Source organism: Xenopus tropicalis, chromosome 8, assembly GCF_000004195.4.
Source record: "Xenopus tropicalis strain Nigerian chromosome 8, UCB_Xtro_10.0, whole genome shotgun sequence".
NCBI lineage: Eukaryota > Metazoa > Chordata > Amphibia > Anura > Pipidae > Xenopus > Xenopus tropicalis.
In genome coordinates this window covers 3,760,960-3,786,364 of record NC_030684.2, presented here as the reverse complement: position 1 = coordinate 3,786,364, position 25,405 = coordinate 3,760,960, and the positions used below count along the sequence as shown (strand labels likewise).

Below are 25,405 nucleotides of genomic sequence, written 5' to 3'. Positions count from 1 at the left end.
AAGCAATTCTATTTGGAATTAGACAAATTCAACTAATTCCCTTAGGCTCGTTATTTGCTTTAGAACAAACGATTGATGTCTAATAAACATTGATGACTTTGCTTGGGTTTTTAAGCCTGTGATAATCAATAGTGATGAGCGAATCTGTCCCGTTTTGCTTGGCCGAAAAATCCGTGAAGCAACAAATATGCGAAACGCGTTTGTAACGCATCTTTATTTTGTCACGCACATCTTTTTTTGATGCAAACACAACTTTTTTGATGCACAACGCATTTTCCCGCGCCGATTTTTTGCAGAAGTTTCGCAAAATAATTTGCCGGTGGCGAAATGTGGGATTCGCTGCAAATTCATGCCTGGTGAAAAAATTCGCTCATCACTAATAATTAAAATCTTTACGGCCTGCGAAACACGCAATGTGCTCATAATCTGTCAGGTCGACATCAACTGCACACTTGTATTTATCAAAGTGCTCCACAATGAAGCCGGTATCTGTGAGGGTTTTTTGTACAAACTCTTCATCACACTTTAGCGCAGAAAACTTGTGCTGGCCAATCATATAATAGGTCATATTGAGCGCAACAAACACGATGAGATGACTTCCTGTCTTCAGAAGGGATGATAATAGTTTCAGGAGCTTCAGAAACATATTGCGATCTTTACTAACAACTTCCAAGTAATACATGCAAAGCACACAGTCTGCTTGGGGCAACACAGTATCGCCCAATGGATTCTCTTGGGTCAACTCCCATTTTACGATCTGTTTGATTGCTCTTCTGGCTTTTTCTTCCTGCTCCTTGAACTCTGTACTAAAAAGAAAAAAATGGTGAAATGTAGAGGCTAATTTATCAAAAATATAACGTTTTTGAATGTAATGTGATAAAACTCAAAAATCTTGAATGTGTGATTATGTATTAAAAACTTGAAGTTCAAAAACATAAAAAAGAGCAATTGCAATCTACCCAATCATGTTAAAGAATAAGTAAACTTTTTTCTATGAGTAAAATATTGTATGAGTAAAATTACTCTAAACAGCCTCCAGAATTACCTACCTTTGTCCAAGCATTCTCTCTGACCTGGTTCCTCAGTCAGAAGGTATTCTTTTTCTTTGCTTCCTTGTGCAGAGTGAAGCCCCGCCCCCACTTCCTGTTCAGCTCTCTCATTAAAAAAAAAACCCAGCTAATGCACAGACTAGCTCCTGCTGCCTCCAGGCATGTGCACAAGGCTCTCCGACTCTCAAAGAGAGAACTGAACAGGAAGTTGGGGCGGGGCTTCACTCTGCACAAGGAAGCAACCTTAGTGTTTCTGGACCCAGGCCTATATGTGATGATGAAATTAAATCTGGAAAAAAACAATGCCCACCTAGCCTGTCGTGAGTTAAGGCACTTGGCAGATTCAATATATAAGTTTATATTACAACCTGATGCTTTTCGCCCTCCAGCAGATGCCTCCATTCCTCAAGGGCCAACTTGATGACTAGCAATTCCCGGTTACCTATGTCATAGTTAGCCTCTGCGGGAGAAAATTTGTGAGAAAAGTAAGCAAAGGGATGCATTTTGTTAGTAATTGGGTGCCGATGGGAGACTTCGACTTCTACTACAAAGAGGAGAGATGTAGCAGGATGGCAAAGCACAGGAGCAAAAGCAAAAGCTCTTTTCAATTGTTCAAAAGCCAACACAGCTGCTTCTGGCCAAATGCTAGGTTCAGCCCCTTTCTTAGTAAGTGCAACAATGGGAGCTACCAAAGTGGAGAACCCGTTAATAAATTGTCTGTAATAGTTAGCAAAGCCAAGAACACGTTGAATAGCACGGAGGGTCCGGGGCTGAGGTCAAGCTAGAACTGCCTCCACCTTGGTAGGATCCATCTCTAGGCCATGTTTAGAAATAATATGCCTGAGTCTAGAAAGGACTAGATGTACGTGTTGACTATGTTCCAATAAGTTAGATGAAAATATCAGTATATCATCTAAATATACTACAATGAATTTGTCCAAAACATCATGAAAAATTTCATTGACAAAGTCTTGGAAAATGGCAGGGGCATTGCAAAGGCCAAATGGCATCACAAAATATTCATAGTGCCCATCCCGAGTATTAAAAGCTGTCTTCCACTTAATTTTGGTTGTAAGTTGAAATTATTGGCCGGCATGTCCGTCTGAGTTATGTTAGTTCTTTCTTGTGAAGTAGTTAATAAAAAACATAGAAACCCTTATCCAAATCAAGCACCACGGAGATCTAGTTTAGAAAACGTTTTGGCACCTTTGACTTGATCAAATAATTGAGAAATTAAGGGAAGGGGTAGCGGTTCTTAACAGTAATTTTATTAAGACCACTTTAAACAATGCATGGACGAAGACCCCCATCCTTTCTGCAAAAAAAAAAAAAAGAACCCAGCTCTAGCCGGGGAGGTTGAAGGTCTAATAAAACCCCTTTCTAGTTTTTCTTTTATATATTCCTTCATTGCCTCAGTGTCAGGCAGAGAAAGGGGGTAAGTTCTACCTCTGGGAGGTGTGGTCCCTGGCAGCAGCTCTATAGGACAATCATAGGGTCTATGGGGTGGGAAGGTTTCTCTGGGAGACCCTCAAGCAATGCAACAGCCAAACATAAGGGGTATTTAATGCAGGTAGACTTACAAGCAATACCCCATTCTAGAATCTCCCAGTACTCCAATCAATTCTTGGATTATGACCAGCAGCCTGCAGGTCACTGGTTCAATTCCAGGCAGGATTTTACAAAAAGATTGCCCCCCCCCCGAAGAACACCTCTCAAATTGGCTTAGCCTCCCGACTGGCTCATAACTTGGGTAGCACTGAATCCAGGATTTGGTTGCCGGAGTCGCCTGAAATTCCAGCACTTCTTGCAAGATTCCAAATGGTATCATTGTATTATAGAGACGTATTATCTATGTAAGTGGATAAAGGGTTCAATGAATGGTAACCTCACTGAGAGGGGGGTGTTTGTTGGTTTTATGATAGCAACTGTATAATTCTATATATTCGTCTCTGAGAAAGGAACATGTAAGGATCAGATGGATCAGCAGTCAATGAATCTCTGGTAAGTGTGGCTTTTGTAAGGTAGAGCAGTAGGTAAGTAGTAGGAAACTGACCTTCTTACAGGAAGAAGAGAGAGAGTTCTCTTGCAGAAGACATTGGCCAGGTTTAATAAATAGATCCAATTCCAGCAGGTAGCAATTGAATGTATATGGGTGTAAGTGTAAGTTATAGTTAATCATTTCTACTTTTTCCCATAAGCAAACAAGTCAGTGACCTTTATGGAAAACATCAGCTGATTCCTAAGAAGACAGTCACCTCTGTTCCCTTGGGACATTATAGATATATATATATAGCAAAACAGGGTCAGAGCTGAATTCAGATACCTGTGTGATTGATAAAGAGCCACAGATCTGTGCAGTCTCATAAATGGAAAAACCACCGACCATGGGAATTTCTCTTCCAAGTCTCTTTTGCCTGATTCTTGTTGGGATCACAATATCCTGCCGTGCCCAAGACACGTGTCCTGGTGAGTAGAGACGTGCAGTCAATATTCCTACATGTGATGCAGATAGAGAAGTTGGTCAATAGATATAGATATCAGTACAGGAAGGATGGCGCCATTTTGTATGTGTTCATGGTTTGATGACTACATCCCACTACAGATGTAAAACTCATTGGAGTTGGAGAATCAGAAAAAATGGCCATTGTAAGAGGGTGTCCCGGGTCTACGGGATCCCCTGGGCAAAAGGGAGAAGCAGGGACACAAGGAACCAAAGGTAAGTAGACAACCCAACCTGCAACTATGTATCAACTTACTGTCTCTACCTGTTACCTGTTGTTGGGAACTACTTGGTTCTGTTCCACAGTTCAGTACAAAGATAATGTGAGGTATTGGAAGGGGGTCTACATAGTGAATAAAGTACCCCTATTGTAAAATATAGGGATATTATAAGTCACTGAGGAGTTCCTTATAATATATGGTGAATAAAGTGCCCCCTATTGTAACATATAGGGATATTATAAGTCACTGAGGAGTTCCTTATAATATATAGTGAATAAAGTGCCCCCTATTGTAAAATATAGGGATATTATAAGTCCCCGAGGAGTTCCTTATAATATATAGTGAATAAAGTGCCCCCTATTGTAACATATAGGGATATTATAAGTCACTGAGGAGTTCCTTATAATATATAGTCAATAAATTGCCCCCTATTGTAACATATAGGGATATTATAAGTCACTGAGGAGTTCCTTATAATATATAGTGAATAAAGTGCCCCCTATTGTAAAATATAGGGATATTATAAGTCACTGAGGAGTTCCTTATAATATATAGTGAATAAAGTGCCCCCCATTGTAACATATAGAGATATTATAAGCCCCCGAGGGGTTCCTTATAATATATAGTGAATAAAGTGCCCCCTATTGTAACATATAGGGAAATTATAGGTCCCCGAGGAGTTCCTTATAATATATAGTGAATAACGTGCCCCCTATTGTAAAATATAGGGATATTATAAGTCACTGAGGAGTTCCTTATAATATATAGTGAATAAAGTGCCCCCTATTGTAACATATAGGGATATTATAAGTCCCCAGGGAGTTCCTTATAATATATAGTGAATAAAGTGCCCCCTATTGTAACATATAGAGATATTATAAGTCCCCAGGGAGTTCCTTATAATATATAGTAAATAAAGTACCCCCTATTGCAACATATAGGGATATTATAAGCCCCTGAGGAGTTCCTTATAATATATAGTGAATAAAGTGCCCCCTATTGTAACATATAGGGATATTATAAGTCACTGAGGAATTCCTTATAATATATAGTGAATAAAGTGCCCCCTATTGTAACATATAGGGATATTATAAGCCCCCGAGGAGTTCCTTATAATATATAGTGAATAAAGTGCCCCCTATTGTAACATATAGGGATATTATAAGCCCCCGAGGAGTTCCTTATAATATATAGTGAATAAAGTGCCCCCTATTGTAACATATAGGGATATTATAAGCCCCCGAGGAGTTCCTTATAATATATAGTGAATAAAGTGCCACCTATTGTAACATATAGGGATATTATAAGCCCCCAAGGAGTTCCTTATAATATATAGTGAATAAAGTGCCCCCTATTGTAACATATAGGGATATTATAAGCCCCCGAGGGGTTCCTTATAATATATAGTGAATAAAGTGCCCCCTATTGTAACATATAGGGATATTATAAGTCACCGAGGAGTTCCTTATAATATATAGTGAATAAAGTGCCCCCTATTGTAACATATAGGGATATTATAAGTCCCCAGGGAGTTCCTTATAATATATAGTAAATAAAGTACCCCCTATTGCAACATATAGGGATATTATAAGCCCCTGAGGAGTTCCTTATAATATATAGTGAATAAAGTGCCCCCTATTGTAACATATAGGGATATTATAAGTCCCCGAGGAGTTCCTTATAATATATAGTGAATAAAGTACCCCCTATTGTAACATATAGGGATAGTATAAGCCCCCGAGTGGTTCCTTATAATATATAGTGAATAAAGTGCCCCCTATTGTAACATATAGGGATATTATAAGTCCCCAAGGAGTTCCTTATAATATATAGTGAATAAAGTGCCCCCTATTGTAACATATAGGGATATTATAAGCCCCCGAGGAGTTCCTTATAATATATAGTGAATAAAGTGCCCCCTATTGTAACATATAGGGATATTATAAGCCCCCGAGGAGTTCCTTATAATATATAGTGAATAAAGTACCCCCTATTGTAACATATAGGGATATTATAAGTCCCCAAGGAGTTCCTTATAATATATAGTGAATAAAGTGCCCCCTATTGTAACATATAGGGATATTATAAGTCCCCAAGGAGTTCCTTATAATATATAGTGAATAAAGTGCCCCCTATTGTAACATATAGGGATATTATAAGCCCCCGAGGGGTTCCTTATAATATATAGTGAATAAAGTGCCCCCTATTGTAACATATAGGGATATTATAAGCCCCCGAGGAGTTCCTTATAATATATAGTGAATAAAGTACCCCCTATTGTAACATATAGGGATATTATAAGCCCCCGAGGAGTTCCTTATAATATATAGTGAATAAAGTGCCCCCTATTGTAACATATAGGGATATTATAAGCCCCCGAGGAGTTCCTTATAATATATAGTGAATAAAGTGCCCCCTATTGTAACATATAGGGATATTATAAGTCACCGAGGAGTTCCATGACCAAATAAAAGCACAAAGACTGAAGGTCATGGGACTCCAAAGTGACTTCTAATATCCTCATGTTTTACAACAGGGGGTACTTTATTTATTATAATATACAAGTTTCAGTGAGTCATGTGACAGAAATGACACTAAGCTCCGATTATAACTGATGATCACTAAGCACCGTTTATAAGTAGGGACGAGCAAATTTTTTCGCCAGGCATGGATTCACAGCAAATTTCCGTATTTCGCCATTGTTTCGCGAAACTTCCGTGAAAATTCGCCGCGGAAAAATTTGCCGCGTGTCAAATTGGGCGCGTCAAAAAAGGGTGGATGACAAAAACAATAGATGAGGGTGACAAAAAAAACGTGCGTCAAATGCGTTTTGTGAATTTTTTGCCGTTTCAAGAAGCGAAACCGGACAGATTCACTCATCACTATTTATTAGGATAGAATTTACAGTTTGGTCCCATAGGGAAATGACTAAATTGTATATTATAGTTTTATTATACCCCTAGATATAGTGACTGGTAGTGATAGACAAGTGCCTAATAAATACCCTCAGTATATATTTTCCCTTTTCACAATGTGTTTTGCCTAATTGGATAAATACACGTTTCTGCACCTTTAGTTAAATGTTTCTATTGTTATTGTGTTTGTGTTGATTTTTTTTTTCTTTATTAAAAAACAGGGAACCCTGGAATCCCTGGAAAGATGGGCCCCCGTGGTGAGAAAGGTAACGCCCACCCTGATCTAAATCCAATGGGCCAATCCTGGGGGGATCTGGAAACTGCAGTTGGGAGGGATCCTTCATATCTGGGAGAACCAGAGCAGTTTGTATTAGAGGAGAAGTCTAAACTGTCACATAGAAAGCTTTTTTGTACCTAAATATTTGTGCCCGAACCTAAATAAATTCCAAAAAGATTACTTGTGTGTGTTCAACACCCTAGAGATTGTTTCAGTGATATATAAGGTGGATTTGCCTGTTTGTTTGTTATCATTCTGCTCTTTTTTATTTTTTGTAACAATAGGAGACATTGGGCCTCCTGGACTCTTGGGGCCACCTGGCGAGAGAGGTAAGTCCAGCAGTGCAGGAACCCATCTATGGGAAAGTAGTGTATAAGATGTTTGAAAACTTAGATCCTTCAAAAATATACCTGTGGGACAAACCAATGATTTAATATGAGCAGAAATAGGCTCCCCAGCAATGGCTTGATCCAAATAGAAGGTTGGCCAGCGTATCTCTCTGGCTTTGTACAGCATCTAAGGAGCACGACTGGTCTAGTAACTGTAGAACCCAACTACTAGGTTAAGCTGAAGAGCATCTCCCTCCCTGTTGTACTTGGATGGATCTAGTCCAATGGTCCCAAACTGTGGGGCTGACACACAGCAATGACCAGAAGGATGGGGGGGGTGGGAAGGAACCAACTTCAAGTCCAGTTAGGGGTGACATTTGGGGAGAATGTCCTTCCTAAATATTATTGGAAACCAAGCTTGGAAGAAAGTGCCCTTGATATTTTTGATACTGTAGATCACAATGGCTGACAGAGCAATGGTTTTATACTGGTTTAGCTTTGCCTTGTTATTAGTTATATTTACTGTAAATAAACAGCAGTAGATAATTTAATCAGTAGTTGGAATATATCCCTTATGTATCTGTAGCTTCCAACTGCATGGAGCTGCTCAATAATGGAGCCACTCTCACCGGCTGGTACACACAAAGTGCCCCCACTTGTAACATATAGGGATATTATAAGCCCCCGAGGAGTTCCTTATAATATATAGTGAATAAAGTACCCCCTATTGTAACATATAGGGATATTATAAGCCCCCGAGGAGTTCCTTATAATATATAGTGAATAAAGTACCCCCTATTGTAACATATAGGGATATTATAAGCCCCCGAGGAGTTCCTTATAATATATAGTGAATAAAGTACCCCCTATTGTAACATATAGGGATATTATAAGCCCCCGAGGGGTTCCTTATAATATAAAGTGAATAAAGTGCCCCCTATTGTAACATATAGGGATATTATAAGCCCCCGAGGAGTTCCTTATAATATATAGTGAATAAAGTGCCACCTATTGTAACATATAGGGATATTATAAGCCCCCAAGGGGTTCCTTATAATATATAGTGAATAAAGTGCCCCCTATTGTAACATATAAGGATATTATAAGCCCCCGAGGAGTTCCTTATAATATATAGTGAATAACGTGCCCCCTATTGTAACATATAGGGATATTATAAGCCCCCAAGGGGTTCCTTATAATATATAGTGAATATTGTACCCCCTATTGTAACATATAGGGATATTATAAGCCCCCAAGGAGTTCCTTATAATATATAGGGAATAATGTACCATTTAGAGGTCATATACATTTATACAGGCCATGGAACTCAGAGGCCATGGAACTCCTCATATTTTACAACAGAGGGCACTTTATTTATTATAATTTACAAGTTTCAGTGAGTCATGTGACAGAAATGACATCACTAAGCTCCGATTATAACTGATGACATCACTAGGCACTATTTATAATGATATAATTTACAGTTTGGTCCCATGTGGAAATAACTGACCTGTATATTATAGATTTATTATACCCCTAGATATAGTGATTAGTAGTGGAAAGCAGGTGCCTAATTAATACCATCAGTATAAAAATACACGTTTCTGCACCTTTGGTTAAATGTTTTTATTTCAATGGTGTTTTTGTTATTTTTTTTTTATTATTGAAAAACAGGATTCACTGGAAACCAAGGAATCCCTGGAATCTTGGGCCCCCGTGGTGAGAAAGGTAATACCCGCCCTGATCTAAATCCAATGGGCCACTCCTGGGGGGATCTGGAAACTGCAGTTGGGAGGGATCCTTCATATCTGGGAGAACCAGAGCAGTTTGTATTAGAGGAGAAGTCTAAATTGTCACATAGAAAGCTTTTTTGTACCTAAATATTTGTGCCCGAACCTAAATATATTCCAAAAAGTTTATGTGTGTGTTCAACACCCTAGAGATTGTTTCAGTAATATATAAGATGGTTTTGCCTGTTTGTTTGTTATCATTCTGCTCTTTTTTTTAATTTTTTTGTAACAATAGGAGACATTGGGCCTCCTGGACCCTGGGGGCCACCTGGCGTGAAAGGTAAGTCCAGCAGTGCAGGAACCCATCTATGGGAAAGTAGTGTATAAGATGTTTGAAAACTTAGATCCTTGAAAAATATACCTGTGGGACAAACCAATGATTTAATATGAGCAGAAAAAGGTTCCCCTTGCATTTGGCTTGATCCAACTAGGAGGTTGGCCAGAGTATCTCTCTGGCTTTGTACAGCATCTAAGGAGAACGACTGGTCTAGTAACTGTAGAACCTAACTACTAGGTTAAGCTGAAGAGCATCTCCCTCCCTGTTGTACTTGGATGGATCTAGTCCAATGGTCCCCAAACTGTGGGGCTGACACACAGCAATGACCAGAAGGATGAGAGGTGGGACGGAACCAACTTCAAGTCCAGTTATGGGTGACATATGTGGAGAATGTCCTTCCTAAATATTATTGGAAACCAAGCTTGGAAGAAAGTGCCCTTGATATTTTTGATACTATAGATCACACTGGCTGACAGAGCAATGGTTTTATACTGGTTTAGCTTTGCCTTGTTATTAGTTATATTTACTGTAAATAAACAGCAGTAGATAATTTAATCAGTAGTTGTAATATATCCCTTATGTATCTGTAGCTTCCAAGAACTGTATGGAGCTGCTCAATAATGGAGCCACTCTCACCGGCTGGTACACAGTCTATCCGGATGGTAATAAGCCTATAAATGTTCTCTGTGACATGGATACGGATGGAGGGGGATGGATAGTAAGTATGGAGACATCCAGATACAATAACAGTCATTGGTTTGTATGAATAAATATAAAAACATTGCTTCTGAAGTGAGATGCTCAACAGGTTGGGGTAGTATTTGTAGGTACAGAACGTAGGCCTACTTACCCAGTACCCTGCACAATACGTTGACATATTAAACCCAACAGGTGTTTCAGAGACGAGTGGACGGTTCTGTGGATTTTTACAGAGACTGGAAATCCTACAAACAAGGCTTTGGCAGCCAACTGGGCGAGTTCTGGTTGGGAAATGAGAACATTCACCTCCTTACGTCCTCAGGTACCCACACATGCCGGCAGTCTTGCCCATATTTTCTCACTACTGAATAGGTGGAAGCCAATTAAAGTTGAATGAATGAGTTTTGCAGGGTTTAAGGGTTCAGTTGAGGGAACTGCCCTACTGACTCTCTTCTGCCCCACAGGGAATTTCCAACTGCGCTTCGACCTGGAGGATTTTGACAACAATCGAACCTACGCCACTTACAGCCAATTCCGACTGGAGCCAGAGTCTCAGAAATACACCCTACGTTTTGGAGAATTCACTGGGGGCCCTGCAGGTAAGAGGTCCCATCTCTGCATGAGGAGAGTAGGAGACAACCACCCTCACTTATTATATTGTTCGTAAATCATAAATTGAAAATGTCTGTGTATTCACCTTTAGGAATTATATCAGCTGTAGGACCTTATTAGAAGTCCAATGATCAGAGAGATTAGATGTCTAAAGGGGAAAATTGAATGTGACGATGCCAACTGACCATTGGTTATCGGTTTAGGAGAGCATCCATGTTTAATGTTATTCCAGAGGATACAAGTGATACAGCCCCCTCTACCAATATAACCTACTGAGTCATACCCTAAACCCCTTACTACACTGCCACCTACTGGCAGACCCCTAAAGTACAGTACATGTAAAAGTCCAGTGCAATGTCTACATTCATTATGCACATCCATTATAGTCCTGTCCATCAACTGTCAGTCTTCCTCATATATCCACCTGTATGTGAATGTGGCCAATTCCTAAAAATCCAATAACCAAGCAATGAACTTTGCCCAAATGTAAGTGCTGGTTGAACAGGCATGGGTGGTAGAAAGGGGAATATGTAGCCATTCTTGTTCTCCACAAGCCCCCCATTTGTTTGCCTTCACACAACTCAAAGAGACCAAAACAATACAGAAGGAAACTAAAATGAACAATCACTGTTTATCCGGGCAGAAGACCCATTCTGAAGACATTAAAAAGTTTACCTTCACTGATGCAGTTAATTTGTGTTTCTTGGTAGCAATAATTTTGAATATTAAACCCACGGATATTATATGGAAGTAGTGTGATGTACAGCGTGAAACAGGTATAAATATTTGGTTGTATTTACTGTATATAGTGCAATATGCAGGCTAAGTGGGCCTCCCTCACTAAGCACTACTTCTTAATGGAATGGAGATAAGTATTTGGGATTACCACCAATTTATAAATATAGTTCAGTGCTGGGGCTTTTGTGCACAGAAGTGTAACCTCATCTCCAACCTACCCTAGATATGTAGCCTATCAGATCATCAGATGAACCCACCATTTTCAGTTTGCCATGTTTCTTTAATGTTTGTTTCTTCTCTGCCCAGGTGACTCTCTGGGTCCTCACAAGAACAGAGCATTTAGCACTAAGGATGCAGATAATGATACAGCCAATGACAGTAGCTGTGCAGTATTGTATGTAGGAGCCTGGTGGTACAGTAGCTGCCATAATTCCAGCCTGAATGGGGAATACCTGCGGGGCAAGCACAGCAAGAGGGGCAGCGGGGTGCTCTGGCACAACTTCCGAGGGATTGAGTACTCACTGAAAGTGTCTGAAATAAAGTTCCGCCCACAGAAGTAACCTGGAAGATTTGGAACATTCCTTAACAGCTGTCTATATTTTAAAGCGCAATAAATCAAAGTCCATTTCATGTGACTTTATTGTAATGGCTGCTGGATTTTCTTTTTTTTCCCCTCCCGTTTCTGTATTTTGTATGCCTTTAATGGCTGCTAATGCGTGACCCATGGCAAACTCAGTGCTAGCACTAGTTATAGATATTGTCTGGTTATTGAATTAGCTCATCCCAGTGAGTATAATTGCTAAACTGAAACTCTGGGTTGGTGCTAACAACTGCCCTGGCCCATGGAGCTTATGTATAGGAACTGCTTTGCCATCTTCTTCCATCTTCCAGTGATCTCTTACCCGGATGTGAGCTCTACAACTCATGAGCACCCACCCATGGCTGTAGAGAGGAAGGAAGATGAGGCCAGGACTATCGTACATTAGTAGTAATGATGTGCAGGTTGGAAAAAGCCAACCAGAATCGGCCCTAACCCACCCTTTCCCTGACCTGGTGAGCCATTATTATTTATATACTCTATCCAACCCAATTACCTCTGATGTTACCAACAGGGGTTGGGCAGTTGCAAGTATATGAATAAGATGACTGCAGGCAACTTCCAGAGGATTTGGGGGATGGTAACATCCCAGCCAGGATGGACCATAGCCAGAGTTCAGCCAACCACTCACCTGATCTGCCCCTAGTTCCGGTCTTAGTTCCATTTGGATAATGATCCAGCCAGTAACAGTAAGTGTGGGTTGTGTGTGCTTGGATGGGTTGAACTTGATGGACTTTTTCAACCCTATGTAACCATGTAACTATGTAAGAACGGTACAAAGGGGCCTGGGGGTACGCAAGGTGTTACCATTCCTGTCTGAATGGGGAATATAAGCGAGGAGCCCACAATAAGCTCAGCAGCGGAGTCCACTGGGCCAAATTCAGAGGGGTCAATTACTCCCTGAAAGTGTCTGAAATGAAGTTCCACCCAGAAAATTAACAGGAAATTGTTTTATTATTGCTTCATGTGTTGATTTTCAGAGGGAGCTCAGGGAGACCATATGCTGATAACTGCCCATAACTGACTGAAGATAACATATGATGATAATATGACTATGAAGCTTTTCATTCATCCATCCAGGTCATGGTATATCTTCTATAAATACATCTAACAAGTCCAGTTGGTTTAGATTTATTTATAGAAGACATATGTTGATAACTGACCACGTTGCAAATTATATTCCCTGGTTATGGATTTAGAAAATAAAAGAGACTTAATGGGGCTACTGACTTTAAGCACATTGAGGTCCCTGCTTCTGTAGGAGCAGCAAAAAGCCATCTTCAAAAAATGTTTCCTTCTCACCCACAGAGCCAATGTAATTTTAAGATCAAGAAGGACAGGTAACCAATAGGGAGAGGGTAGAGAGACCCTGATAACTAAGATAAAGGTAAGTTCAACAAGGATTCTGTAGATGAGATGTGATGATGTTAAGGCAGAAGACAAGTTGCTCAGTTTTCCATGATAATGCAGCCGAGGCTGTAGATGAGATCTTCTCATGAGTTCAGTCATGGCTTCTCCCACTGATATTAATCACCAGATAAATAGGGCTCTTTGTGTAGTAAATATATATACTATGAAAATGTATTGCTAAACAATTATTGGAGAATAGTGTAACTGCGATGCCTGTTAGAAATGGCGTTTGTTATATCTTTAATCTCCTTCCAAGTGGAACGTTCCAGCTCGGCACAGCTCTCCTCTATGTGTGTTGTAGCTTGTTCGCTTCTCCTTTATACAGATGGAGTGTGAGTACTAGTCTCCATATGTGACATCTATAGAAAGTACTAGTTCAGACTAGGGATGCACCAAACCCACTTTTTTGGGTTCCACCGAACCCCCGAACCAACCCAGAAGGATTCGGCCGAATCCAAATCAAATTTGCTGCATATGCTGATTAGGATTGGAAGGGGTTAAAAATCGGCGTGCAGTGATTTTTTTCCCATGAAACCCTTTCTGAATTCTAATTAGCATATGCAAATTTCTGCTAATTAGGATTCGGTTTGGCCGGGACCGCGGATTCGTCTGAAACCGAATCCTTAAAATCCAAACCGAATCCAGGATTCGGTGCATCCCTAGTTCAGACCCAAAGCCAGTTTGAGAGCGATATTTCCCCTTGCTCATGTGTCAATGGAACATGGAACGATGACTCAAAACATTGTGCCCTATGGATTTATAGCAATATGGTAAAACTCTTAGTGGGTCCATGTTCTGTCAACTCTCTCATGTTTCTCAGGGTGGAAATATTGCTAAGTGCATTAGATTGTGCTGGGTACATACCTACACAGGTCAGTTGCATGATGGTTGGGTAAAAGGGCCCTACACGGGCTGATTTCAGCTGCCGATATTTGCCCTTTAGACCGATTCGGCTGTATGGGCACCACCGACGGGCCTGCGTAAACGATACCTGGCCTGAGAGTGGCCGGATCTCAATTGGGCAGGTTTGATTTTTCCATCAGGTTTTGGGGATATTAGGGGTTTTGTTAGGCCTCCTATTCTTTAAAAAAAAAAAAAAAAAAATATATATATATATATATTGAGAAATAGGGAAACTTTGAGGACCTGAGTGTGGAAGTGAAAGTGGATGGAGTTATAATGTAACAGACCCAGGCTGGACCCAAAGTCATTTCTATAAAAAAAAAACCCAAATATTTATTTAGTAAAGAAATGCCGGATATCAAGTTACTGATTATATTAGTTTCTCTAGGCCAACGTGCTTTCCAGTAAATGGAATTCATCTGAACCAATGACTTGGCCTCACTATATTCAGGCTTACTGGTTATCTTCGTATCTGTCAATGTTGTGTTTATGTCATTGTCCTACTGACCCTGTCTGAGTCTCTCACTGTTGTGTTTATGTCATTGTCCTACTGACTCTGTCTGAGTCTCTCACTGTTGTGTTTATGTTATTGTCCTACTGGCCCTGTCTGTGTCATCTCACTGGGGAGAATTTGCTTTGAGCAGATGCCTCCTTATATTATCTGTTCCACAGGGATTAGGGAAGGACTTGCATGTCCCCAGGTTAGGTGCTACCTGTGTTATAGGAGACCCAGAACTTCATGGAGAACCAACATAAAATGATCACTTATCTTGGCCCTGCAGGAGATATGAAGGTGCCGCCACCATGTGGTCCCTACAGTTGGAAACAGTAGATGCACTTTTAATGCCAAATTAGCGTAATGTGAGAACTATTCCAATTTATGTGACTAAATGAATCATGGGTATAAAGCATGTATTCAGTTCTAAAACACTGGAATTGGAACCGCTCAAATGGTGTCTGGACATGGCGAGACAAAATTTGAAAACTTGCTGGCTGCATCTGTAGATGGGACTGTCTCTCTTCCCTCTGGGTACAGAACCATACAAACCAATAAAACTAGTTTTTCTTTAAACATAAAACACAAATTCTTTTTTATTAAAACATCCATACCTGTTATAAATGTATTAAAAAATCTGAGCTGCCAGTCATATATTGCCTGCCCCGCCTCTATGCCTTAGGCAGCCAATTATTGTCACTTATGCACTTACTAAATGTTACTGCACTCCTCATGCTCTATCATTTTGTAGCCTGGGAATGGACTTGACCATTAGGTCCCCCATTCTGGTTCACACATAAGATTTTGTGAATGAAAGCGCCGGAAAAGTTTTGTGGTAGAGTTTTTTCTTTTAAATCCACAATTTTTAGCCCTAAAAAATATGGTTTGTGAAAACAAAAAAGATATAAATGTTTGTAACGCTCCTTAAGGTGCATTTTCACCTCCAACCACCCCTCCAATCTACCGTAGGGCTATATTTATATTTCACATAAACACAAGGTTTGTGTATTTGTATTAGTGACTTCTGTGGGGGCCCAGTAAGGACCTGCTTTCCCCTGCATCTTGGCTCCTGTCTGCACTTGGGGGTGAGTTGTATGACAGGTGCCCCGTGCTAATTCAGGTATGAGATAGGCCTGGCAGTGAATTGGAGGGTGATCCCCAGTGTGGACTTGGTGTTCTGTTAACTTGGTGTTACCTGGGTTAGACGAGAATAGGAATTTGTATCTTTGCAAGAGTTCTTGCAGTTGCTCCTGTTGGAAGGTGGATAGTTGTTTCCCCACCATAACTTGCTAGAGAGATGGATTTTGTGGATCAAGAAGTAAATCAGGAATACTGGACTCCTCAGAATCCAGAAAACCTTCAGCCGGTTTCCCATTGAGCATCGCTGAGATGATATGCTTGGGACAGGAAATGTGATCATTCCAATGGGAAAGCCAAAAGTTGTTGCTGTGGGAAATAGCCCACGCTACAGTGGAGAAGGAATGCCCTGCTATAGTCTGGTCCTTGAAAAAGCTACAGCCATATTTGTATGGCAGAGACTTTACAGTTATGACCGACCAAAACCCCCTCAGCTGGCTGCATCGAGTCTCGGGGGATAATGGGAAGCTACTTCACTACAGCAGTATTCCTTCTCCATCCAGCACCGCAGTGGCAAACAACATGGTAATGCTGACGGCTTGTCTAGAATGAGGTCTACCCAATTCTGGTGTTCCAGGGCTTCACCCAATGTTGGGAAAGCCTGGTAACACCAATCCTGAGGGAGGGAGAACAATGTGACAGGTGCCCCCCAAGTGTTACTGTAGACAACGATGTCATTCAGGTAAGCCTGGGCAAAGTTTTGACACTCACTGAAACGGTAGTTCACCAGATTCTGAAATGGTGCAGGTCCATTCTTCATGCCAAGTGGCAGAACCTTAACGTGATTCAATCCAAATGGGGTTATTAAGGCAGATTTAACTTATGCCTCAGGGGCTAAAGGTATTTGCCAGTAACCCCGACTGAGACCTAATGTGGTTAGAAAGTGGGCCCCCCCCTAGGTGATCCAGAAGCTCATCTATCCTGGGCATTGGGTAGGCATCAGTCGTTGTGATAGAATTGAGTTTCCTGTAATCCACGCAGAATTTAATACTCCCATCTTTTTTAGGCACCAACACTACAGAGGCAGCCCATGGGCTGTGTGAGGGTACAATAAAACCCATTTCCAGCATTGTATTTACCTCTTTGCTTATGGTAACCTGTATTGATTCAGGTATGCGATAGGCCTGGCAGCGGATTGGAGGGTGATCCCCAGTGTGGACTTGTTGTTCTGTTAACTTGGTGTAACCTGGGTTAGACGAGAATATGTATTTGTATCATTGCAAGAGTTCTTGCAGTTGCTCCTGTTGGAAGGCTGATAGTTGCTTCTCCACTGTAAATTGCTGGAGAGATGGATTTTGTGGATCAAGAAGTAAATCAGGGATACTGGACTTCTCAGAATGCTCTAAAGGTAGGCTGCATATGGCTGAAACCATTCCACCTCTCTCATAATAGGGTTTCATCATATTAATATGTACAGTTCTACATTGCTGGGGAGCATTGTGTAGGGCTACAACATAAGTGGTGTCATGGAGCTGATGTATTACTACATAAGGACCATCCCAGGCAATCTGTTCTTCCATCAATCTCTGCCCAGTAGATCTGTTCTTCAATCTCATCCCAAGAAAAGAGCATTTACCACTAATGGTTTCATAGTCACCTATGGCAGCTGTATATCAGTTCAACCAGTTGCATCCTAGACCTACTCCACAGTCTGTCTGTCCTTAAGAAAGCACCGATCAAATGTCAGATGAACCCCACTTGAAGAAACTTCTTCCTTTCCCTTCACCATACAGCATTTGGTGGCCATTGGACTTTAAATGACAAATTATGAAGCTCCATTAACTAAGTATTGTCTTTATTGTTACATTGCATGAACTGAATTGATCTATTGGGTAGATTCCTCCAAAGCCAGTGGGTCTTGCTCACAGCGCACTTCTTCTGGAGAAGAACAGGAGAACCTCTTGGTCAGAAAATGTAACCTACGATGATAGACCCACCTGTCTCAGGATTGCCAGTAGAATATCTTGAGAAACAGAGTGGGCCTCTGAATAATCTGTATTTTGAGATCATATGGGCGCAACCAAAGTACTCATTCACCAATGACAAATGCACCTTAAGGACCGTGGTGCTATCTTGGCACAGTGTCAAATATGGGGTGTTCGCGGATAATGGTTACTTTCGGAACCAATGAGAGATAGAGTATGTGACTGGGGCTACCCCAGAGCCCCAGGAATAGCCATGTAGAAGAGCACAGGCTGGTACTGATAAAGTCAGTGCTGTTCAGAGGAATGAGATGCCTTGGAGTCCCCAATGCCCCTTTTACGTAGGTATTAGCATCACCCATGCAAGTTCATCTTAATTGCTGCTATTGCATGACCCATGGCAAATTCAATGCTAGCACTAGTTATACATATTGTCTGGTTATTGGATTAGCTCATCTCAGTGAGTATAATTGCTAATCTGAAATCCTGGGTTGGTGCTAACAACTGCCCTGGCCCGTGGAACTCATGTATAGGGACTGCTTTGCCATCTTCTTCCATCTTCCAGTGATCTCTTGCCCGGATCTGAGCTCTACTACTCATGAGCACCTACCCATGGCTGTAGAGAGGAAGGAAGATGAGGCCAGGGCTCTCCTACATTAGTAGTAATTATGTGCAGGTCGGCAAAAAGCCAACCAGAATCAGCCCTAACCCACCCTTTCCCAACCTGACCTGGTGAGCCATTATTATTTATATACTCTACCCAACCCAACTACCTCTGAAATCAACAGGGGTTGGGGCAGTGGTGAGTATATGAATAAGATGACTGCAGGCAACTTCTAAAGGATTTGGGGGCACCATAACATCCTATGCAGGGTGGGCCATAGCCAGAGTTCAGCCGACCAATCACCTGATCTGCCCCTAGTTCCGGTCCCATCTATCACTTTGGGATGTTTCAGGCTGTTATACATTATGCATTGGATTGTGCTGGGTACATACCTACACAGGTTAGTTGCATGATCATTGGGTAAAGGTGCCCATACATGATCCAATTTCAGCTGCCGATATTGGCCCTTTAGACCAATTAGGCAGCTTATCTGCATGCGTATGGGCACCACCGATGGGCCTTCCCAAATGATACCTGGACGGATTTCAATCGGGCAGGCTTGATTTTTCCATCGGATTTGGGGATATTAGGGGATTTGTTAGGCCTATATATACATTGAGAAATAGGGAAACTTTGAGGACCCGAGTGTGAAAGTGAAAGCGGATGGAGTTAAAATGTAACAGACCCAAAGTCACTTCTATCAGAAAACAAATATTTATTAAGTCAAAAAAAGCCAGATATGAAGAGTTACTCATTATATTATTTGCTTATATTATATTTATATATATATATATATATATTTTTTTTTTTTTAAACTTGGAATTTTAGTAAATCTGCCTCTTCGCATAATTTTTTGTGCTAAAAAAGATTTGTGAAAATGAGCCAAATATGAAGGGGCAGATTTATCAAAATGTGAGATTAGAGCTCACCACAGAAAAATTTACCCACTCTCTGTTTATTCCTATGGGATTTTTAGAAGCGTATTTGCCAATGGTTAAACGTTAGCTTGATAAATATGCTTCTTAAAATCCCATAGCAATAAATAGAGCGTGGGTGAATTTTCTGGGGTGAGCTCTGATCTCACATTTTGTTAAATCTGCCCCTTTGTGTTTATGTTCCTTTGATGGGGGTATGCAGCACCCTCTCATATTTTTTCTGTAGACACTGTATGAAGAAAAATATTTTGTGAGCAATTTTGATAGACGTGGCAGTTATATTTACTAATTTAACAAAGAAAAATCAGCTGAATGTCAGATGGAGCAAATCCTGTACCGAGTCATGGGAAATTTCCCTGAGAAACACTCCCCATGTCCTTTAGGTATTTACAGTCGCTCTCATGTTTTTGTTTCTTTACTTACATAAAATTAAATTTATTGTTCAAATACAGTCTGAGTAAAAATCTAGTATATTTTTCAATTCATTTTTTATTGTTAGTAAGTGCATTTTAGGGGAGCATTTACTAATGTTCATGATTTTTTTTTCATAATTCGTGTTTTTTGCTCAAATTTTCATGCAAAAAACTGATTTTTTTTGTGATTTATTATATTATTATATTATTATAATATATATATATATATAATATTATTATATACTTTGCCATCTAAATGCTTTCTGTCAAGTAGAATCAGAGGGAGCTTTTTTATGGAAAATTGTAACAATCTTTATTTAATTTGTGGTTTTAGTGGTTTAAGGTATTTTTTTTTTGCTAGTTAATCCTGAGGAAGGCAAAAACCCCATCTGAAGCCTCTCTAATTTGACGCAGAAGTGGAAAAAATTCCTTCCTGACTCCAAGATGGCAATCGGACCAGTCCCTGGGGCAACTTATACTAAGAGCTATCTCCCATAACCTTGCTAAAAAAGACATACATACTTGGAATGATGGGTAAGTGGGTGGAGTTTCTCATATGTAGGTGTCTTCTCTGATTCAGTTATCCCAAGTTACGTTGAAAAAAGACACATGTCCATCAAGTTCAACCTTAATGCCTATATATAACCTGCCTAACTTCTAGCTGATCCAGAGGAAGGCGAAAACCCCATCTGTACCCTCTCTAATTTGCTGCAGAGGTGGAAAAATTGTCTTCCTGACTCCAAGATGGCCTAGATGGCAGTTGTGGTTTGGAAATCCTCTAAAACCACAAATAAGAGATTGTTAATAAATTGACCTCTCCATATTATTTCCAAATGAGGCCGGTCTCCATGCTAACGTATCCAGTCATTTAGCCTGAGATGCAGGGTTGGACTGGGGGGGTGCAATGTGTAAGGCAACAGGGGGGTTCAAACCAGGATCCTCCTTGTTGATCACTGCTCTGCCTTAACCTTTGGGCCAGGGGAGCAGCCAGCAGGTTCTAATTTGACGCAGAAGTGGAAAAAATTCCTTCCTGACTCCAAGATGGCAATCGGACCAGTCTCTGGATCAACTTGTACTAAGAGCTATCTCCCATAACCTTGTATTATCTCACTTGCTAAAAAAGACACACATACTTGGAATGATGGGTAAGTGGGTGGAGTTTCTCATATGTAGGTGTCTTCTCTGATTCAGTTATCCCATGTAACATAGAAAGTTAGGTTGAAAAAAGACACATGTCCATCAAGTTCAACCATAATGCCTATATATAACCTGCCTAACTTCTAGTTGATCCAGAGGAAGGCAAAAACCCCATCTGTACCATCTCCAATTTGCTGCAGAGGTGGAAAAAATGCCTTCCTGACTCCAAGATGGCTTAGATGGCAGTTGTGGTTTCGAAATCCTCTAAAACCACAAATAAGAAATTGTTAATAAATGGACCTCTCCATATTATTTCCAATTCTCTAGGAAGTTTTAAACCAGAAAAGAGTGCGAGCAAGGAGGAGCAAAAGCTAGGGCAAGCCACAGTGCTCAAGCTATAACATTAACACGAGCTCTAATTGCCTAACCCTACAAGGCCAATAAGACTTTTAGGAGTTGATGCTAAAACCAGTTTTAAGAAAGATCAGGTTCCTGAAGAACTTGCTGGCTGCTCCGCTGGTCCAAAGGTTAAGGCAGAGCAGTCATCAACAAGGAGGATCCTGGTTTGAACCCCCCTGTTGCCTTACACATTGCACCCCCCCCGTCCAACCCTGCATCTCAGGCTAAATGACTGGATACATTAGCATGGAGACCAGACTCGTTTTGAAGATAAACTGAAATATAGAAGTCAAAATGAGCTGCCCATGTTGACTTTTTTTCGTGTTGACTTTCCATGTTGACTTCTCTCCCCAGGGAGAACTTTATCTTTCACAATAATTAGCTAGAGGGCTGAAATATTTAAAACAGGGAGGGATAGGTAAAGGAGAGCACATGTTGTAGCAGACAGGACATGGTCTCTTTACTCGCTGTCACATGGTCTCTGCTGACTTCCTTTGTAAATAATACATTGATTATTCATGATTTTCAGCAACAATAAATGCCCAGACCCAAGGAGCGTATCTCCTGCATGTATCCAGCATCTTGTGCCAACAGTCTCCTTCCAGAATATCACCCAGGATACCAGGAGAGAGTGTCGATTACAGCAAATTCCAAGGTATTTGATGTTTCATCTGAACTACATGAGATGTGACACTGAGAAGCATTGTATTGAGATCTAGCTGGCATATAGTTTATATTATATGTTTATATTAATTTTATATTCTATAACAGTATGCATTGTTGTTCCTTGCTGAAATCCTATTGGTTCATGGTATGAAAAACCCTAAAACCTAATGATTTCTGAGCATTAGACATTTGTTCCTTCTCGTTATTTACTACTAATGCATACATTTGAATTCCGGTTAAAAGATATTAAGTGACCTTTGCTAATAATATTTTTTTTAGCAAAACCTCACTATGAGCTGCGCAGACCATAAGGACTACCATTTGACCCCTGTTGTCTCTTTGACACGTACGTCGGGGCTGATAAGACCATTTCTAAAAAGGAGCTCTTGGAAGATCCCCTGAGATTTCTCTATAAATTATTCTTATCAGGTATGTGAGCTCCATTATTAATAGTGAGAAAACTGAAAAAACTGAGAAAACTGAAAGCCAACCAAAGGGTGATAGAATTGTAATATCCATACATCACATAATAAATTTAATACAAATTCCAATAAATAACAAACATAAGAGGCCCATTTATCAACATTCTCATTGAAAGAGCCTTTAAAAAAAAAAAAGCACAAACAAAAAAGGTGGTAAAACTGTGAAAACCAGAACTTTTTTGTGGTTTTTACATTTTTCCTTGAATGGTTGTGGACTTTTATGAAGACTCATGGAAAACCGAACAACCCCCCACCCCTGAAAACCTCTAAAAGCATGAATAGTGTTATAACTTGTCTAGGACAGCTCCCATTGGCTTCTACATCTACATCGACTTCTACATTGACATCTACATTTGACAGCTTTTAGATAAAGAAGTTTTGTATTTGTTTTTTTCATGGTTTCTACGCCTAACAGATCACCAAAATAGTTTTTATTCCCCATGAAAAATTCAAGTTTTCTTGAAGAAAAATGAAATTAATTTGTCCAGTGCTTTGAGGCCACATGACATAGGGATTCTGTGTGGGCTTGGGCAAAAAGTTTACCTTGTTGGGGTTCATTTTATCTCAACAGAGGTTCTAAATGGAGCATAGGTCCTAAAAGATCTAGTTTAAAGTTGTGGTGGCCTTAAATGGGATCTAACCACTGTTGCTTAACCATAATGCATTTGGATTTTGCTGGACTGCAAGTTACACCCCCTTATTTTTATTAAAAAAGGAAAGATTTGTGCTTTTTAAAAATATTGAAGGTTGAAAAAATCTCTGATATTCCAGAAATCCGAATTTTAATAATTTTGCCTCTTGGAGGCCCATTTACTGTATCAACATTCTGAATTATTGGTTTTTGAAACTCATTTTTACTTTAAAACCCAAGATTGCCAAGTAATTTATGAAATCACACAGGAATTTAAAAAAAAACAGCGTAAAGAATCCAAATAAGAATACGAAAACCTCGAAATCCTTTTTTTCGTATAAGTGAAAGCATCAGAAAAACCCCAAAACCTCTAAAACCACGAACCAATTAAAAAAGAACAGCTGCCATTGACTTCTACATAACCTCAACTGCTCTTAGACGCCAACATTTTGTATTAATGTTTTTTAAACTTAATACATTATGAATTTTTGTGGTTTACAATAATTAGGGACTCATTTACTAACCATCGATATTGTATTTTAAACTCAATTCGGTTTTTTCTTTAAAAAAAATTGGCAAAGTACACTGCAACTATGCGGCTGAATACCGAATCAAATCCGAATCCTAATTAGCATGGGCTTAACTCTTCATTTGCATATGCTAATTAGGTTACGGAAAGGTTACAGTTTCAACTTCCGTGTTTACATGACAAAAAATCACGTGATTTTTAGAATTCGGATTTGTTTTGCCCAGAAGCATGGATTCATCTGAATCCTGTTGAAAAAAGCCGAATCTTGGCCGAATTCTGAACCAAAGGGGTTTTTTTTACGACTTTTCTTGTGACTTTTTTTTAGTAAATAATAGACATTTGGGAAGCCAAGTTTAGTCAAATTTAAAAATAAAAAAATTAGAAATTATGGAATTTTAGTAAATTTGTCCCTTAGCATGATTTTTTGTGCTACAAAAGATTTCCTTTCTGAGAAAAAAAATGCAACACTTCCTATTTGCTTTATGGCAGGGATCTTGCTATACACACCAAGCTTCTTCTGATGTGTTGCGTGATTGATCCAGACATATATCATTTATTGAAGAAAAATAACCCTTTTTTTCTACTGCCTAAATCACTAGACAAACCAACAGCCAATTGTTTCACTTGTGGAATCATTATTCCAACCTTTAGCCCTATATTTAGCTTCCTATTATTACCATTATCATATTACTTAAGACATTGTGACTGGCCCTGATATCTACATTAGAGACAGACATTCCTTAATATTCCAGATAAGATAGAAATACCAGAGAAAATGTTCCTGCCCCGTATTATTAATTTATCATTAATTTGTAATTTCCTCACAATTCCAGGTTCTGCGAGAATACGTAAATGCATTTTTATTTGATTCCCAAGAAATAAATGGATGTTTAAGTCTATCATAGATAAAGGTAATGGAATGGAAATCAATCAAATGAAGTCCCGTCTCATATAAGGAAAGCCAGGGTTGGACTGGGCTGGCAAGGCACCGGAAAAAACCCAATGGGCCCCACCGACCCAGACCCGATCCTTAATGGAGTTCTGATTCTTTTTGACTAAACGCGAAGGATTTCAACAAATCTATATTGTGTATAAAGTGTTGGAAAACATGAAGGAGAAACATGGATTGTTATATGACTTGGCTCTTCCGTGTCTGAAAACTTCGTTGCTGCCGATTTCTTCAAAAAGTATTATGTTGCTGGAATCTTGAGACTTCTGTATAAAAGCCTGAGAGAACTGGATCAGCAATGAACCGTGAGCTGAAGAATATTCCATGTTTCAGAGTTTGCTGTGGAGGAGGGGAAACTGTAGTTCATTATAAGTTTAAAGAACTATGTAGTGTCAGAATGGTCTCTGTAAATACAGCCATAAACACTCACAGTACTGCTGCTCTGAGTCCTTTGTGAAAAGAAACACTACATTCCCTTTCTTCTATTCAGTACACATGGGCTTCTATGTCAGACTTCCTTCTTTCAGCTCAAACCTCCTGTGTAGCCATGAGTCTGTGTAGTTTCCTTCTCTTTCCCCTTCCCCCTTCCCCCTTCTCCTATCTCCCCCTCCTCCCCTCTCCCCCCTCATCCCCCCTCCCCTCAACACTCACAGTACTGCTGCTCTGAGTCCTTTGTGAAAAGAAACACTACATTCCCTTTCTTCTATTCAGTACACATGGGCTTCTGTATCAGACTTCCTTTTTTTCAGCTCAAACCTCCTGTGTAGCCATGAGTCTTTGTAGCTTT

The 25,405-nt window shown here is 40.0% G+C and overlaps 1 protein-coding gene and 1 long non-coding RNA gene across 3 annotated transcripts; both read left to right on the top strand.

Annotated features, from left to right (window-relative positions):
- The first annotated feature begins 3,402 nt into the window (after nt 1-3,402).
- Nucleotides 3,403-12,057, top strand: LOC100496532 (ficolin-1-B). Of its 2 annotated transcripts, XM_031890740.1 has the most exons (10): nt 3,403-3,515; nt 3,652-3,765; nt 6,907-6,951; nt 7,247-7,291; nt 8,966-9,019; nt 9,317-9,361; nt 9,949-10,076; nt 10,250-10,379; nt 10,522-10,656; nt 11,714-12,057. In XM_031890740.1, exons 1-10 carry the CDS (start codon nt 3,416-3,418, stop codon nt 11,965-11,967), a joined length of 1,050 nt encoding a protein of 349 aa, XP_031746600.1. In that variant the 5' UTR covers nt 3,403-3,415; the 3' UTR covers nt 11,968-12,057. The 2 variants fall into 2 exon arrangements, with proteins under 2 accessions (XP_031746600.1, XP_031746601.1); XM_031890741.1 differs by lacking the exons at nt 8,966-9,019; nt 9,317-9,361.
- A 9,878-nt stretch (nt 12,058-21,935) lies between these two features.
- On the top strand, nt 21,936-25,049 carry LOC116406572. The gene is made up of 3 exons (XR_004219576.1): nt 21,936-22,016; nt 22,307-22,456; nt 24,503-25,049. It is a non-coding gene; the product is annotated as an uncharacterized LOC116406572 (long non-coding RNA).
- The last annotated feature ends 356 nt before the right edge of the window (nt 25,050-25,405 follow it).

Excerpts from the sequence above, each read along its gene's own strand:
- LOC100496532 (XM_031890740.1), top strand. The coding sequence starts at position 3,416 with ATGGAAAAACCACCGACCATGGGAATTTCTCTTCCAAGTCTCTTTTGC. Across the intron at positions 6,952-7,246 it reads GGGCCCCCGTGGTGAGAAAG|GAGACATTGGGCCTCCTGGA; the intron begins GTAACGCCCACC and ends TTGTAACAATAG. Across the intron at positions 10,380-10,521 it reads TCACCTCCTTACGTCCTCAG|GGAATTTCCAACTGCGCTTC; the intron begins GTACCCACACAT and ends TCTGCCCCACAG.